Source organism: Triturus cristatus, chromosome 2_2 (assembly GCF_964204655.1).
Source record: "Triturus cristatus chromosome 2_2, aTriCri1.1, whole genome shotgun sequence".
NCBI lineage: Eukaryota > Metazoa > Chordata > Amphibia > Caudata > Salamandridae > Triturus > Triturus cristatus.
In genome coordinates, this window is record NC_140582.1 from 820,709,759 (window position 1) to 820,728,408 (window position 18,650).

The 18,650-nt window shown below is 44.4% G+C and overlaps 1 protein-coding gene across 1 annotated transcript in view; it reads right to left on the reverse strand.

The window, feature by feature from the left end:
- The window catches only part of LOC146862834 (gamma-aminobutyric acid receptor subunit beta-1-like), a 443,957-nt gene that overhangs the window by 13,727 nt on the left and 411,580 nt on the right, over positions 1-18,650 (reverse strand). The window contains exon 5 of the mRNA XM_085642158.1: positions 12,075-12,325. Within this exon, the coding sequence (XP_085498284.1) occupies positions 12,075-12,325 (251 nt within the window). The remainder of the gene's footprint in view (positions 1-12,074; positions 12,326-18,650) is intronic.

Here is an 18,650-nt window from a genome sequence, read left to right on the forward strand (position 1 = left end):
TCGGACAATTACCTGTCCTGTGGAACGAGACCTGCGTGTGCTCCCTGGTTCGAGCGGACTCTGCTGTGGGCTTGCCTCCGTTTGCGTCCCCCTCCCGCCGCCGCGTCTGACTCTCCCGCGGCCGCGGTTGGAAGGGGACTACATCTCCCGGCATCCTCGGCTTCCTGGGGAGGAAGTCCCGCCTACCACCCGCCAACAGCGCCTGGAGGCGCCATAAATTCAAGCCCACCCTCGGTGGAGCGGGGTCGGACAATTACCTGTCCTGTGGAACGAGACCTGCGTGTGCTCCCTGGTTCGAGCGGACTCTGCTGTGGGCTTGCCTCCGTTTGCGTCCCCCTCCCGCCGCCGCGTCTGACACTCCCGCGGCTGCGGTTGGAAGGGGACTACATCTCCCGGCATCCTCGGCTTCCTGGGGAGGAAGTCCCGCCTACCACCCGCCAACAGCGCCTGGAGGCGCCATAAATTCAAGCCCACCCTCCGCGTCGCGGGTCCGCGCGCGAGCAGCGCCGGGCTGAGCCCGGGCAGAGGGCGGGCCGTCTGTGGCCGTCAGGGGCCAAAGGAGGCCGGGCTGGGCCATATCCCTTTCCTCCCAAGTGCAATCAGCTTAGGGGGATGCCCTCACCAGGACTATTCAAATCTACTGCCAGGGAAGGGGGTTGCAACGCAGGGACACTGGACAAGTATTTCAAAACTACCAAAGAAGACGTAGGTAAGGAAAATTCTTTGGAGAGACGTAGGGCGGAGCGGCGGCGCTCCATTGATTCTATGAAGAGCAGACCCCCGCCAGAGATTATCCCGTATCCTATTACTCAAGAGGAAGGCACGCCACCCATCAGTTTAAAACCTCTGACCCCTGAGGACTTCCCTCTCCTATTGCGGGATACCCCTACTTCCCCTGAGCTGGCCCCTGGAAAGTCTCTAGATGTAACCCCTCCCATGACATCCACTACCCCTGTTAATTTGGTTACTCAAACCCCCCCTCTGCATGCAACTAAGAAAAGCAAGCCAAAACAAAGTGTCGTGGTAGAATTGCATAGGCCCCCACCGAGTAAACGTAGCAGAAAGTCAATGGGGGGGGGAGGGGGAAAGCCAAATCGTCCCACTTAGATTTTGGCAAAAAACACACAATTGTACCACAACCTGGGAGGGAAAATGAGATTGTCCCTACTGCTCTTCCCTCTAAGGCCCTCAGTCCCAATAGAGCTGCTAACACAAATGACCTAGTGGCCGACACATCCAATAGAAATTCCCCTCTTACATCTTTAGGGAGCATAGAATCGCTACTACGCTCCCTTCTGCAGCCCATTAATGACAGCTTGAAAAAAGTGGAGAGCAGGCTCACCCTATTGGAAACATCCCTTACTACCTTGAACACCTTAGTTAGTAAACAATCCAATAATATGGGACCTCACCTCCCCGCAGGAAACCCTACTAAAAAAGGAACTACAAAGGGCGATAATAAAGTTTCTCCCCAGAGTGTGACCACTGCCCCTCCCTTGCAGCCATTAATGGCTACCTTAGATCAGGCACCGCGCTGTAACTCATTTAATAGGCCCTTACACCCAATAGACTCTGTCCCTCAAAGTCCCCAGTCGGGGATTAATGGCGGCCACCTGGAAGCTGGTGGCATCCCTCTACCCTCCCCGGGCCGGCCGGCCCCAAGTCTTCGGAGACCAGACTTGCCGCCTGAGGCTAATAGTTTAACGGTGGTCCTAGCAGGTGCCCCCCGTTTAAGATTAGGGGAGAATGAAGATTATCATTCGCTAAAGAATAAGGTCATTAAATGGCTAAATTGGAATCGACCTTTACCTTCTCATTTTAACAATGAGATCATTATGGTCAGAAGGGTTCCCTGGCTAGGCAAGACTAGGAAAACAATAATAGGGGACTGTATCCTGGCAAGTTTTAAGGATCCAGGCACTGTGCTGCACATCTGTAAAGGAGCAAATAGATCACTGGATTCTACTATTCAGACCCTTCCAGTATCCTTTTTTTCCCCCCCTACCCGTATGCACCACATTCCAATGCAGGACGATACAGACAAAAGGACTATGTACAACGCCCAAGTTTCCAAGTGCAGGATAGGCCCTATTTCCATCCCAATCGCTTCAACTGCCTGAATAGTTTGGATGGGGTTGATTGACTTTCCGCTCATACGCCAATGGCTTTGGATTGTGGCGTCTGTAGTTCTTTCAAGCTACCTACCTCGACAGCTGTTAAGTCTCATGGACCACTGAACAACCGGGCGGTCCTGGACAATTTGTCGGCCCATAATGTTCCCAACGCCTCTGGAATTTTGATCGACCCAACACTGGTGGAGAATGGCTACAGTAGACCTTCCGATTCACTGGTCCCTACTGCAGGTAATGCGTTAGAATCCCCGATTGCAGTAGAGTCCGGAATCATACTCTCCGATTCTTCTGGCCCGGCATCTAACACCCTTGGACTTCTGAGGCTAATTTGTTGGAATGTTGCTGGCCTCGCTAACAAACTGGGGGACTCGGACTGGGCAAACTATATCGAGACTGGAGACATATGTATGTTCCAGGAAACCTGGGCCAGAGAGGACTATGGTCACCAAGGATACATGTCATTCTTCATTCCAGCGAGATGGGAAGGCAAAGGCCGTCCGTCAGGAGGGCTTACGACTTGGGTTGCATCTCATCTGGGCTGTGTGGCAATTCGGATGCCGACCAACTCTGAGGACATCCTTGCGATTTCTCTATTATGGCCCAACCAAGTTAAACTGGTGTGCATTAATATTTATTCCAGGCCAATGGGGAATGTAAAGGAATCGCCGACCATAGATGAACTCTCTAATTTCTTAGCTGACCTACCGAGCGATTCATACTATATTGTGGGAGGGGATTTAAATTCTCACTTTGAGCCTCTCCCTGGTCTTCTGGATGGGCTATCGTCTGATGAAGAATTTAGATGGGCAGTCCCTATGGTGGAAGCCCCACCCTCAAAGGCGTGGACCCCCTTAGCGGTGCAAATCACAGCCCTCACCCTGAAGTTTGGACTCAGAGCTTGTAATGGGCGAACAAAATCTGATATACCCAGCAAAACCACCTATAACAGACTGGGAAGAGAGTCCCGTCTGGATTATGTCCTGGCTCAAATAGTGAAGTGGCCGACAATCCAGGACTTCAGGGTGATGGAAAGGTCCGATAGTGACCATAACGCACTTGAGCTCGACCTTGTCCATCCTGGCCCCCAAGCCCCCGTGAATAATGTGGTAGGTAACACCCCGGCGCTTCTCCTTGACAACAATAGGAGAAGGATCAGGTGGGAGCACCTGGCTACAAGCAAGAATAAACTCCCCAGGCTCTATGATGGGATAATTCCCATTTTGGAAACTGTGGGTTGCTTGGACACAGAGCCATACAACAAAGACTCCCAGGGTAAACTGTTCAAAGCCCATGAGGAACTCATAAAAGCTGCGGCACCTCATTTCACTTGTAGCCCACGAAAAACAATTGGGGGGCGGCGAGGCAAAACATTATGGTACAACCTTGCTTGCAGAAGGGCAAAAACAGAGCTCCTTAAACTAATCAAGGAGGGTTTAGGTGGGGATGGCCTAAAACAAAGCAGACGAGTTTATAAGAAACTCACTGCCCATGCTAAGGCAGAATGGGAGGAAAAACAGTGGGAGGAACTCACGAAGGCACTAGCGACCCAAAACCAACGGTTGTTTTGGAGGATTGTGAATGGGGGGTCGGGGAACCTCAAATCTGCATTTGAGCCCAATATTGCCCCAGGGGTGTGGCAGGCTCACTTCCAGACCTTATACAGTCCTGACCCGGGAGAATCGCCTGCTGTTGACGGGGTAGGCCGCCCGGACTATGAAGGGGAGCCGATAACGCTCGGTGAAGTGACCGCTGCCATCTCAGGACTCGCTTCGGGAAAGGCACCGGGACTGGACGGTTTACCAGGGGATATGTTTAAACAGGAACCTACTGTATGGGCCCCTTATCTTACCGCCCTCTTCAACGGAGTCCTTGGTGGCATGGAAATCCCTAGTACTTGGCTGGGGGCTGAGGTGGTTCCCATCTTTAAAAAAGGCTCACCTCTCCTCCCAGCCAACTACAGACCAATCAGTCTGATAGATGTGGCACAGAAACTGTTTGGTAGGGTGATGCTGAATAGGCTCCAGGACTGGATGGAGGAGGTGGGAGCCCTTAGTCCCTACCAGGCGGGATTCAGGAAGGGGGTATCCACAGTGGACCAGGTTTTTAGATTGAATCTGATCTACTGGCGGGCAGCAAAAATCGAGGGCGGTAGTTTGTACACAATTTTTGTGGACTTACGGGCCGCATTCGATCTGGTGCCCAGGGGGAAACTTTGGAGCATCTTGGCAGAGATGGGCGTCCCCCCGGACATCCTATTAATCTTGCAGAGATTGCACCATAATAACTACGCCCGAGTGAGGTGTGGGAGGTCGGGGGAACTGACCGACAGATTCCCCGTTGACCGGGGGGTAAGACAGGGCTGTGTGTTGGCACCGACCCTGTTTTGCCTCTTTGTCAACGGGGTAATCGCCCATCTGAATGCCACCGAATATACTGACGCCCCGAAATTGAATGGCAGCAGGGTGCCCGCAATTATGTTTGCGGACGACACCCTGCTGCTATCCAAAACCCCCATGGGTATTCAGAGGATTCTTGACTCCTTCGTGGCCTTCTGTACTGATAGGGGGCTGGAAATTAATGCGGCAAAAACCAAATTCATGGTTTTGAATCCGAGGCAAAAACTACGGCCAAATCCGCAATTGGGAGCTGGACGGCTTGAGAGAGTGACCACCTTTGAATACCTTGGTGTGACTCTCAATGAAACCATGACATGGGGATCCCATCAGAGCAGGGCTAACCTTAAACTTACGCAAATCACTGGGGGTATTGCCTGGATGATGACTGGTTCATCATATCGCCCATTGGGGGCACTGATCCAGATATATAAGGCACAGGCTAGGGGAGCGATAATGTATGGGGCGGAAATATGGGGCCACACGTCTTGCCAGAGTCTGTCATTAGTGGAAAACAAGTTTATAAGACAGATAGCCGCACTCCCGCCCAGTACTCCGCTCCTCCCCCTGAGGCTTGATCTGGGCCTACGACCGTTAGCTGACGAAATAAGCCTGAGACCTTTAGCATTCTGGCGCAGGCTGTGGAGCAGCAACGATCTTGTAGATTATAGGGCGGAATTGGTTGAACTTCTGAATCACCCAATGGCGCTTAATATCCCTTGGGTTAAAAATATCCAAGCCATTTGCATGGGAATAGGGCTCCCCGACTTATGGACTGAGCCAGCGAAAGCCGCACTAAATATATCTAAAAAGGCCCTGGCCAAGGTCTATTACGAATACAAACTAGCCAGGGCTCAAGCTACCCAGGCAGAAGGGTCCTTAGCTTCTGTGTTTATACAGAGCAAGGATTTCTATAGATTTGAGAGGGTGTTGGACCCTATCTCCCCCGTACTGACACGGAAGCTGTTCCTCCAATGGAGATACGGCCCACTGCCGTTCCGGTCTTTCACAAGCACCTGGTTGCCGGCTCCCACCCTAAAGCAGTGTCCGGCCTGTGATGCCACGGAGGAAACTGATTTGCATGTGGCTCTTTTTTGCCCAGCCTACAAAATAGCACGAAAATATTGGCTTCTCCCGTTGATAAGGAATATGGGTTGCAGGGAATACGCACCAATGTATAGAATTTTAAAAACTGATCTCTCTGGCCCAATTGTTTTTGCATTAGCAAAATTTCTGACCAATGCTTGGCACACGCGTAACCGGATTTTAAAGGCGTTGGGTCCCTCTTAAATGTTTTTATTTTTATACTAGAGATCGAATATGTATACTGTAATTCTTATTGTCTTCACTTTGATAACTGCTGTTTAATAATTTTTTTATCTAAATCCTGAATTATTTATGTATTTTATGCTTGTACATATTTTACCTGTGCTTTTATGGTCCCTGACCGAAATAAAGCTATCAAAGTATAAAACCTGACTCTCAGAGTAATGAGGCAAAACAGTCGAAGGCTGATTCAAGGCGGTATTGTGGGCTAGAAACCGAGCAATACACTAAAATAAACACAATACATTTTTGTTCAACCATTCTTTAGAAAGTAAATGTACTTTAATGAACACGCAACACAAAATACCCACAAATGTGCAAGTATTTACAAGATTTCATGCGAACTGTAAATTCAAACCACTCTTAACGGGACCTTTTAGAATAACATGGTGGAAATCATGTACTCCCCAAAGGAACGGGGGAGAACTAACCCTATATATCTTATCTGTTCCCCTTACCTGTGTGGTACCAGGTAACAATCTGCACACCAACTGGCTCTACCCCTTAAAACTAGTAATGTTCCTATATGGGCTTAATATCTTTTTATGATCAGCAAGGCTAGATCCACATGCTTTGTCAAGTCATTTACAATGTAAAATAAGAAGCCTATTGCCTTTGTCACCAGATTTACCAAAAACAGCAACACAGTATGTCCATTGGCTTTTAACATGAACATAAATATGACCATGTGGTCACTGTTTAAAGAGACCCCTGAAACATTTTGGATAGAACCAATTTATTCATTGACATGAACATAAAGTATTTTCTGAAGACACCAAACATATACTATGGCCACACCTAAAAGGTACCTCTGCGCTAAACCTCTTCCTGTTGACCATTGTATTTGTCGAATTGCTCCAAAAAAAAGTTCCTTTCTATGGTGTTTGTCATGACGTTCACAACGTAAAATGACTTCTTTTTGTAAATACAGAGAAGTCACTGTAAAATGCTTTGCCTTTGCATTTGTCTATGTACAAAATGTAAAACCAGTTCCTAATGCATTTTTCAGAAGACTCACAATGTAAAGCTCCTGCCTAGTGTGTTTGGCAAAGAGTTCACAATTTAAAACTGCTTCTTAGTATATTTGTCAGAGTTCAGAATGTGAAATTCCTTCCTACTGTGTTGGTCAACGCATTACACCATGCAAAGGCCCTTCCTAGTGTATTTGACCTCCGGTCTACATTAAACAATGTATCGATAAACTATGAGCTACAGAACTATTTCTTAGGTCACAAAGAAATAAGCTACAAACACATCCATTTACCAATCAAACACTTGTGGTGAAGAAGATCAACATGTTGTTGGAGACAGAACCTTAGTACTACTTGTTGTAGGTCTTTTTTCTGGTCTCCATAAAAGACCTCACAAACGGCTGCACTGCCAGGTCAGGCCTAAAACCAATGGAATTAAAAAGAACAGGATTTTTCAGAGTGGGTAACCAAAACCCTTACACACTAAGGTATTCTCTGGGAATCCATGTTAGAAAATACTTGTCTAGAGCCCTTAATACAGTATAACACAGCTTATTGACAATCCACCAATAAAGCTCTATTGGCTTTAACAAATACTTTTAAAAATACATCATTCAGGCGTACTGCATATGCCATAACGTTTATGAGAAACAAGTAAGACCTACGGCATCTGACATATCTATTTCCAAAGAACTAACCTACTGCCTTGGTCATTGGCTTGTCACCATACCTGACTCAGGACTACCATACTGAGCTTAATCTGTGCAATACAAGTGTTCTTCGGTACAAGCACACACCAGCCTAATCAAATTATGCACTCAGTATAATTGATACCACCCCGTGGGTGGTATCGAAGCCAGTCTCAGTTGTGCTCTTTGAAGGTCTTTTTCTGTTAATCACAAGCCAGACCTAAAACGACTTCAACATAGTCTACCAGGGAGCAAAAGAAAGAGAATGACCAAAGGTAAAGACCAAATTGTTTCTCTGCAGCAGAGGCACAGCGCACACTCCCAATGAATTGGACACAGCAGTGATTGCTGTCATTTTCATAGAGTCACTCTTTCCAAATGATAATACTCCTCGGAGAATGCCAGACCCTCTGCGGGGGATCAGGGACCAAGGTGAGCATTAAATAAGCAAAGAACTAGGGAAGTACTGTCACCAGGCAGACAGCCAATGAATCAGGCAAAGGATGTACCCCAATTAAAATAAAATGTTTTCAATGGGTGTGTCTATTCCTGGTAATAGGGGTAACTCATACCTAAATCTGGCGTATGTCGCAACTCTACATAGGGCCAATTTGAGTATGTCACCAGTCGTCAATCAGTGGTCAGAGCGCAGATCACAAGCACTGCATGATTGCGATGTGAAATTCTGCATTGGGGGCATGCAATTTTGTAATGGCTATTGCCACGTTTTTGTATTAATCGGCTGGTAGATCATCTCTTCCATATTGTGTGTACCTTCCCATCTCTCTTAGAGAAGTGGAACTAGTGGTTGAAACATTGTTTGTTAAGCTCTGAATTCGCAACTGTAAAGAAGGGGTGTGATACACACGGAGGTCAAAGTCCCAGAATGCTACTTCCCTTTGAAAAGTTTATGGATGAAGTATTAACACACTTGGAGAAGTAAAATCCAATAATAGTATTACATTTAACTTTTGTAGTAACTTGTAACATTTGAGTCATTTATCTGGAATAATTCAACTAAAAGTGAAATGGAGGCCTGTAAAAAGGTAGCCTGCGGACCAAACAATGTAATTTTTTTTAACCTTTGACAAGTTCATATTTAGACGTTAGTGTTAAGAGATTGTTAGTAACATTTTTTTTTTATTCTGGACATGAAATCCTACATGGTAACGAATCGTGATGCTTTTTATACAAGAAGTTTTCAAAGTTTACTACAGAATTTCAACGTGAGGGTAGGAAATGCCTATTTTCTAATGATGTTAATTAATTGACAAAAAATATTTTTTGATTTGACTAATACAAAATATTTTTTCACTGGTCAGCTGGTGTAAATGACATTTATTGTCATCGGTGCAAGCAGTTCTTTAAAATTCTCCTGGCATTAGTGCAATATGCACGATCTGGTCGCAGCACCTTAGTTTTAGCCAATACCAGCCTATTCATTGCTTCTAAAAAAATCAGACACGGAACGACCTGCAGTGCCACCCTACCTCTAGAAAATAAAGGAATTTGGTATTTTCGACATAACTGTAAAATGTGAAGAAACATTTTTTAAAGTGTGAAGATCAGAGGGGTAAGATAAATATTAAGTAAGAGAGTGGGAAGTGTTGAGGCTTGCAGAGACGTTTTAAGTCATGGGCAAAGAGGGCTCTGGCCTTTTCAGGAGACCCCCTTCAGAGAGTCTTGCACTGATGACCTTAAATAATTCTTAAACAGATTGTTTCAAATACCGTTTTCCTTTAATTTATTTTTAATGCGGGTGATGTGTGAGAATCTATCACAGACAGTTTGCAGAGAAATATTGTGTTTATGTTTCATGCAACTTCCATAAAAACGTTTTTTAGATCAGAACAGGACCTCACATATTCACATGTCACAGAGATTATTTGCAGAAATATTTGTGCACTGCTGCTGTGTTACAATATTGAAAAGCACATTTAGAATGTGGATGAGTGTCTGTGCACTGTCAGTGAGTGACATGACAAAAGCCCGCATGAAAGAACTGAAACTGGATCATAAATTCAAAGCTTTTCTGAAAAGGAGCCCCCAAAATCTTTTTGGCCCAGGTCCCCAAAATCCTTAAAATGTCCCTGGAAGCCTGAGGCATTCCCCATAACAATGTTCTAGATCACAAAGAGGTCAGGCTATGACCTTTCCTTAAGGAGACCGTTGCCTTACTTTAAGACAGTCCTATACATTCCATCATTCTCCGGACAGTTTTGATGAAATACGTCATCAGAGTTGTTAAAGGACACAGAAGGTGTCAACTGTAACACAGCCAAACATAGTCACCATCCACAAACCAGTGAATGCCATTCAGGACTGAAATAATGACTGCCCTGGTGCCTCCCAGGCCCTTATTACAAGTTGCCCAATAATTCCTATGGGGCCAGTAGCCGGAGTTAGTAGCCTCATTGGAATTATTAGTTTATCGGGAACGCTGCAGCTCTGCGGCATTTCACCCGGAAGGTATTCAGGGTTATATACAGCAAAAACATGCTGGAAATGGCACAATTAGTCCTAGCAAGTTATTCCCCCAAATCTCTGAACTCCCTGATTATCATAACTCCAGAAAGGTGAAATGACAGAGAGACAGGGCACTCATAACTAGGGACGTAGTGGTTGAACCTTACCTTACCTAGTATGAATCCAAAAAGATCTTCTTCAAGATAGCTTGGAGCTGTTGGGGTACAGTGCCCTCTCGCTTCAATATAGTAGAGTGTCAAATTTTCATGCATACAGATATCGACATGCACCACTATAGATCTGGACATATGGGCTTGCACAGAATAGTCAAGATAAGCACGAATAGGGGAGTTTTGAATTGAAATTCTAAAGTCGATGTTTACTGCCTATTTAAAAGTGAGGACGACCAAGCCAGCAGTGCTAGAAAGGTGTTTGCCAACATGAGTCTTTTTATTTATGAACATAAATGGCATTATTTCCTGTCTTATAACAGATGAATGTCGGGAATACAAGCAAAATTACATAACAGAGGCGGGTTTTAACCTATTTTACTTCTACTACTCCCCAAAGTAACTTTCTTTTTACCTGTTTTTCTATAAGTGGCAAGACGTTTTGTGAATACGACATATTTTTAAGTCATTTTGTGTTTTTCTTCTAGCTCATGTGCCACATAAATGTCTGCTTCGAATGTGTAGCTATTGATGTTAAAATGTATGCCATCAGTAGAGAGATAAATCTTCCAGTCACTGACCTATATGGTTTAATTGAAATGTGGACAACAATGAAGCAGGGCTGGCACCTCCATTGGAGTGGAGGAGCGTCGCCCCACTTAAAATACTCCCATAACCCCATGACAAATAAAATGGTAATTTATTACCATTTTAGTTTTCATCCCCATCCCGAGCCAAGTGTCAGGACGGGGACAGGGTCGCTGTTAAGTGACCGAAGCAGGGAGGAAGGTGGGCTGTCTATGCACTTATGTTTAAAGTGCGCATGTCTTTTTGGCTGGTCGTCTTGAGATGGCCAGCCACACATGCGCACTTTAAACACCTCTAACCCAGCTGTCTTAAAGAGCTGGGTTGGAGTCAGTGCAGGCCTCCAGGGTGCTGTTGAGCAATGGGTGTGGCCGCTCCCTCCAACCAGTGCTCTGTTCTCACAGCATTAGAGTAGCACCCTGCTTGGTCAAGGGAGTTCCAGGCTCCAGCTTCCAATTCCTGTGGGGGTCCGGAGTGGAGTAAGTCACATTCGCCCGGTAAGTTTTTTATAAAGTATTTTTCTTTTTTTAGCACACGCCCGCCCCTTCTCCTCGTAGATGCCAGCTGCTACTGCAATCAACTGTACAAATGTCTAATAAATACATTGTTAAAATGACTCCTTGTCCCCCCAGAGCTCCTATAAGTTTGGCAACTCGGAAAAAGCATAAACAAATTAAATGAACCCACTAATGTTAGTAAACCCAGTCTTGTTATCAACTTAATATTTAAACCCTTTAAAAAAACTCTAATTGCATTTCAAGCTGGAGCACATGTTGAGCTAATTTAGTAACAATTCTATAGACATGTTTTGCCTAGGAGGTGTATTGTATCTTTCTGACTGCAAGAAGGCCTATTATTTAACAGCTGTGGTCTTACAGCGGGGGACTTGTAATGCCTTCTATAGCACTGAATGAGCCAGTTTATAAATTAGTGCATTAAAGTAGAATACTTTCAACATTTCAATGGGGCATTCATTATGCAAATGATAGAACCTTCACTTCCTACACACATATCTCAGTATAGAACATTTATCGAAATGGGGATATGCTAAAAACCTGTCATGGATCCGACCCTCCAGGACCGACTTTGGAGAACTCTGGTTTAGATGGCAATGCTGGCAGAGAGCCAATAACTTTGTGCACATCAAGACTTTCTTTCTATAAGTCACTTCATGCATAGTAATGACACACTAAAAGAAAGCCCATCTAAATATTGTTTCCATGGCACACTGCCTTTCGATACCATGGATGATGTTCTTTTCCAGGGCAGATCATCTTTTTGCATTTCCCAAGCTCTCAATTTCCTAGTAAACAATGATGGAAAGAGAATGCCTCTCTTTTACCTGGACTTTGTTCATCTCTACTTTGGTCTTCTCGTTGTTGGCATGATCTGCTTTCTCCGCTGCCTTTTTTTGAAGCTGTGGACCTTTTCCAAAGAAAATGTAATTGACGAAGGCATATTCTAGCAAAGCCAGGAAAACAAACACGAAGCACCCCATCAGGTAGATATCAATTGCCTTTACGTATGGAATCTTAGGTAGCGTCTCCCTGAGGTGAGTGCTGATGGTGGTCATTGTAAGCACAGTGGTGATTCCTGTGAGGAAAGGATAACATGAAATGTTACTACCATCAGGGCATCACAGTTCATCATTCATTAATGGTTTTAGCAATGGGTCCTGTTAGCAAAACTGTTGATCACACTTGGCTCTGTCTTCCAGAATTAGATGACATAACAATATCATGTTAATAAAGACCTATCACTTGGCAAATTGCATTAATTTGATTGAGCAATTTCATTCTAAAAAGTAAACATATTTACTTAACCAAAAGCAGAACATACCATAGATTTAGCGCTGTGACAAATTACAAATAATATTACATAAACAGCTCACTGATTGCAATACCGTTTTATGAATATATTTATTGCACTGGTTCCGGTGCAGTTTTTCACCTAGTTCTAAACGTATAGTTGGATAGACAGTCAGTAGCAAAATGATGTTTTTACAGTGTTCAATTGCTGCAAAGTTTGTTTTATCCTTCCTTTTTGCACTTGATAGGGAGTGCAACAAATTTGTGTTATTGCACCAACACCAGTGCAACATATATAACTTGGCCTTTGTGTTTCATACCTATTCATAGCCTAGTTCTACATTTGGAGAGTTTAGGTGAAATGTCCTAGGAATGTTGAAATTAAATGTGATGTACTGCCTTTGTCTCATCCTTTTGTGTTTGTGTTTCCAGAAGCATGTTTGTGGGACCCAGATAGTAGGATCCATTGTTAGATAGTTCTTAACTGATGAATCTTAGGTGTTTCTCTGTGTGGGCCCTAGGACTGTTGAAAGCCTAGATTTGCTTGTAATTTATAGAAAGAGAATGAGTGCATTTATTTGGTTGCTGGAGACCAGAGTTCTGATCCTGATTTTAAGCTATGGTGTTTATGAAGAACAAATTGGGTTCATGTAACTTGAGAACGTCCATCAAAAATTAATATTCTCCTAAACAAAATGTAGATTTATTTGGCTAGGTGAACTTTCAATAAGCAAGAAGATGAGAGAGTACGAGTAAGTAAAAAAAAAGAAAAACAGCTGCCTGCTTGATATTATGGGGGGGGGGGGTGAATTACATTTTGGAGGAGTGGGAACCCTGCCATGAACTGCTGAATTTGCACTTGTGAAGCCGCAGTCGGCTGGGCAGGTGCAAGCACTTGTGCCAGTGTCCTGTCTGCCACAAGATTGCCAAGTGACAGTGATGATAGTCCTGCCTCATTTAGAGTGGGGAACCCGCCACTGATTTTCCATGCTTAGGTCGGCTATGCCTAAATGTTCTCTATGCCCTTCTACCAACATGTTGGATTCTATTTTGAAAGAATTAGAGAAGTGGAGTTGTATTTTCATTGTGGCCAGAGGATCTTCAAGCACTTTGGACGTGAAATCTGGCCCTTGGTCTGAGTAAAATGTTTGAACTCCTCTCATTTCTACTAAGCATAGTAGGTCTTTGATGACTTGGCAAGCCATCCCATGATACTATGGCCAACTTCACATTAAACAAGAGCATGAGTCAACTGCAACAAACACATATTTGTAATGGTTAATGAGGTGAACGGACTGATATGATTTTGATAAATTACTTTGATGGGAACCACTACTTTAGCGAGAGGGACAAGTGGTGGTCATGCTACAGTAAATGGTTTAATTCATTGACAGACTCCTTCAATACCATTCACAGAGGAGATTCAATGTCACTGAGACACCAATATAGGTAGTAGCTATCTCCAAGTAAAACCATTCTCACTGATTCATTGGGATATTGTTCCCTGCTCCCTGGATTCAAATGGTTGGAGACTCATAAAAATCGTGCCCTGCCTGCAGGTTCCAGGATAAACGCATCCTTCATTAATGAAACACCCCTTAGAGTAGATGATTTATTAATAATAACCTTCAGGTTGCAGTCAGAACAAGGCTCAAACTGAATAACACAAACTGCTAATTTTATATTGAGACTAAAGCCAGATCTTGCCACGTGTAGAACACCTTGTTTATCACATGCAAATTTGTGTAATGGCAGAAAGCAGTCAGAGTGTAAAATCATAAGGCCTTAAAATCAATGAAGAATAGATACCATGGACTGCTGTTATGCCTGTGCCCTTGATAGAGCGCCACATTACTTTGAAGTTCGTAGGGGTGCATCATACTCACTGTTAGTCCGCACCCACATATTAATCGACGTAGTTTAGGTGTGCCTTAGAAATTGTATCCCTAGAATTGTTTAACATAGAGGTGATTAGAAATGTAACCATGCTTTTTATGAAGAATAATGTCATAGTTCATTGCAAATGTATTTTAGTAAATGCATAATGTTGACTTTATGTAATGCAATGTGTTAGGTTAAACGTGTGCCATGTTAAAGTTGCAAGTGTAGTTTGCTTATTCACGCATAAAGAATTAATGAACTAATGCTAAAAGTGTGATTTAGGAGTGTGTTTAACAGTGTAAAGGCCTTATCGCAAATACGTTTAAAGAGAAATGCCTGTTCATATCTTATGTTAGCTAACGTTGTAGGCCGAAAATGAAGTCCCTTGGTAAAGGCTTTGGATTACAAGAGGATGGAAAATCTTAGAGAAGTGAAAAGTTTCTCGTTCCCATGTTTCTGTTGCAGGTGCAAGGACATTTATCTCGTTAGAGAGACTAGGGGGCATATTATCAAGCCAGGCGATAAAAGTATTGCCGCTTTAGCGGCAGAAAACTGCCCTAAAGCGGCGATAATGGGCTTGATAATATGCTCTATGGAATTCCAATTGAAGCCCATGTTAAATGTGAAGGACGCCTAACATGGGCTTCAATTGGAATTCCATAGAACATATTATCAAGCCCATTATCGCCGTTTTAGCGGCAGTTTTCTGCCGCTAAAGCGGCGATAATTTTATCACTAGGCTTGATAATATGCCCCCTAGGTCTTTGTTTTAGGAGTTAGGATGGTACGAGAAGCCAACAGGGGAGTACATTGGAATTTACAGATGATACTTTCGGCAGAGAAGGTGCCTGGGACCCAAGGTCAAGCTAACCGTCGTTGAATGGAGTACAAGTTTCACTGGAAAAGTACTGGAAGAAGACCTGGCTGAAGAAGTGTGCCGAAGGGCGTGTTCTACGTTTTTGGGATTTTGTATTAGGGACAGTGCCCCGAGGGTTGAGCAGTTGAGGTTTAGAAGGGAAGCTAAAAGGAGCATCTTAGAACGAGCTCCAAGTGAATGTACTTCTAAGGAAGTCTTCACTTCTGACACCTTTTTACTCTCTTGCCTGGGAGGGAAATGTTAAGTAGGGATGCCACTTTAGAGATAGAGTAGGGACAGACTGACCGTTTTTCTTTCCTTATATGTTAATGATTCGTAATGTAGACATTGGCTTAACCATTGCCTTTCTTATGCTTCTAGAACTTGTTATTCTTTATGTTCTGAGTCATATGAGACTCCTATGTAGACTTGCATTTGTATTAGTGCCCATTTAGCTTCTTCACCTTGTGCTAAGGTGTCTTTATGTGCAGTTACTTTTGGTTATAATAAAATCCTATTAATGTTAGATTTGGAATTAGTGGTCCTTTGGAAAGAAGAATTGATTTTGTTGATTAAGTATAGGAAATTGAGTTTCATCCCCTCTACACTATTTAGCAGATAAAAAGATCCTGGTGACCTGAGAGGATTCTTGAGAGAACCGGGTAGGCAAGAATCCGTCCCGATCAGTTGGTAGCAGAGTAGGATGGTTATCTCTGATAGTGAGAGGAGATCTAGACCTAGATAAGAGATTTCGGAGGCCCATAGAAGTCAAGTGATGGTGACCTATCGGATGGTGAGCGGTGGACGACGGCAGCGGATGGAGATTGATGGAAAGTAGCGGTGCGGCGGATAGCAGCAGTTCGTGGAGGAGTGAGTATGAATAGGGTGAGATGTTTTGTAGATTGCGGTGTTGATTTGAATGTGTGATGTCTTGCGGAGTTGGAGTGAGTGTTGAGTGATTGGGAGATCAGGCTGTGAGTGCGCGCAGCCCGGGAAAAACTTAGGCTCGACGAGTAGCTTAAGTGATTGCGGTGTAGAAGACACCCGTGGTATATTTTGTTGACCACCGGAAGGGGATCGTGAGACGTCATCGATTACCTGGACCAAGATAGGGGGTGCGAATGTGTGAGTGCATGAGTAACCGACACTGGTCGTGGGTTGTTGTATATGGAATATTGAGTGATTGAAACCTATCAGTTGAGGCGATTGTCCGGTCGTTTCACGGACAGACAGTTTCCAGTTGAGGTCGACAATTTCGAGAGATTGTCGGAGACAGTCAGAGAAGTTATTGTCCAGTCGTTTTGTGGACAGATAATTACTTCAGCGTGTGAATGGGGAACTGCTGCGAGCGGAGAAAGTGTGACGTCAGAAGGCATCGCGCTGCGATAGGCTGGTTGGTGTGAGTTGCGCTGCTATTGGTAGATTGACATCAGGAAGTGAAAGAAAATGTGTGCGATCGAAAATTTGTTAACCATGAAATGTTTTAAGATTTTTCGAGAACTATGTAGAGATGATAAACATGTGGTTACTCGAGGGGGAGAGGAAGCTCCTCCCGAGGATACTCCGGCACATTATATGGTGAGAAATGTGGGATTGCATACTATAATTTGGCTTGAAAATTGCCATAAAATGACTCATGGTGAGGGATAACTAGCTTTCCCGCGATATGGTACTTTCAGGTTGGAGGTGTTGTATCAGTTGAAATCTGTAATGTCTTTGTTGCGACCTATGCCGAGACCAACTCAGTTTGAGGCATTGCATGCATGGATCAGAGCAGCGCATGACAGGAAAAGAGATCGAAGTCAAGAAAGGGTGAAGAAGTCAATTAAGGCATTCCATGATGCGAGGTGGGATGCACAAGAGAAGAGGCGGAGAGTAGAAACGACAAGAGGAAGACAGGCTGTACCCGCTATTGGAAAAGACAGACAGCGCTAAGGCAAAGAGTGTGGATGATAATGACAGTGATACAGACAACAGTCTAGTAGAGAGGTTGTTGTCTGAGAGACCACCTCCATACAATCCAGATTCCTATGAAGGGAAGTCGGCTCAAGCAGAAGGGACTAGCGAATTACAGACTCAGTCAGAAGTGAGAGTAGAAGGGAAAATCTCGACAGGAACTGAGGGCACGAGAAATCAGCTCGTAGCAAATACCGAAATGGGAAGAGGAGTGAGGTTACCGGATGCTTTAAAAGTACCGGTTACCATTGGACCCATTGTCTCAGTTTACGACCCAGATCAAGAGAGAGTTGGTAGTTTAGTACAGTCAGCTGTAGGAGCAAGTAGTGTGGTTGAGGGAAATGGATCAGTGAGTGGAGTGGAGCAGACTCCGAGACCTATAGAGTGGAGTACACCATTGCCAGCCACAGCAGACTCTTCTAGGGGACAGGTGGGTGCGAGATTAGTAAGACCTAGGTCTTTGATCGAGTCAAGATCAGATTTGCGGATGTGGGCACCACCTGTGAGGAATCAGGATCAGAATCAGAGTGAGAGGACTTTAGAAAGTGAGCAAGGCAATTTAGGAAATCGGTCTGTTTCGAAGAGCATGGCAGAAGGGATTAGACCTCGAGAGCAGGATTGTGAATATGGTGAACGGAATGGGGTAGCTTGTCGAGAAGTACTGAACGGAGCCCTGAAAGGGAGGCTGTTAGATGTAGTAAGGTTGAAAGCAGAGGTAGATGAGATAATAAGTGGAAATTTGCCCCTTGAAAGGATATATATGTATGAACAAGATGAGTTACTTTTTGTAGCGAAAGATGTGACTCGCAAGGCAAGAACTGCACATGACAAATTGTCAGAATTGGCCAAAAGATATGAAGTGGAGCTGTCCAAAACAAAGTCATTGCAGGGAAGCCATAGATTGCAGTATAGTGACCAAGAATTGGAAGAGAAAAGGGTCATGGGGTTGATGACCCATATCAAAGATCTGATTATAGCAATACGTGCCTGGATCATGCTTGACAAATGGGAGGAAAGGGGGTTCAAGAAGAAAAGTTCTAGAAAGAAGACAGGAGAGACGCCACCTCCGGGTGGGGGGATGATGGATGTAGGAAATTTCCCTTTACGAGAGGTACAGAATGGAGGATACATGCATGTGCCTTGGAGTAGGGGTGATTTGGCCGCATTTACAAATGATTTCCCCCGCTTGCAGGAGAAGCCCGTCGAATGGTATAAGCAAGTTGATCGGTTTGTTAAGATCTCGAAGGTGTTGTGAATTGATTTGAACACGTTGTTTGACATTGTGGTTCCAGATGATTTATGGTCCGCATTTAAAATCGCGGTTGAATGGCCAACTTCGGAGCCTGAAAGAGACCCGGTGTCGAATGGTCCGTCACCTATAGTCATGAAGAAGTTTGAGCAAGTGATTACGTGGCTA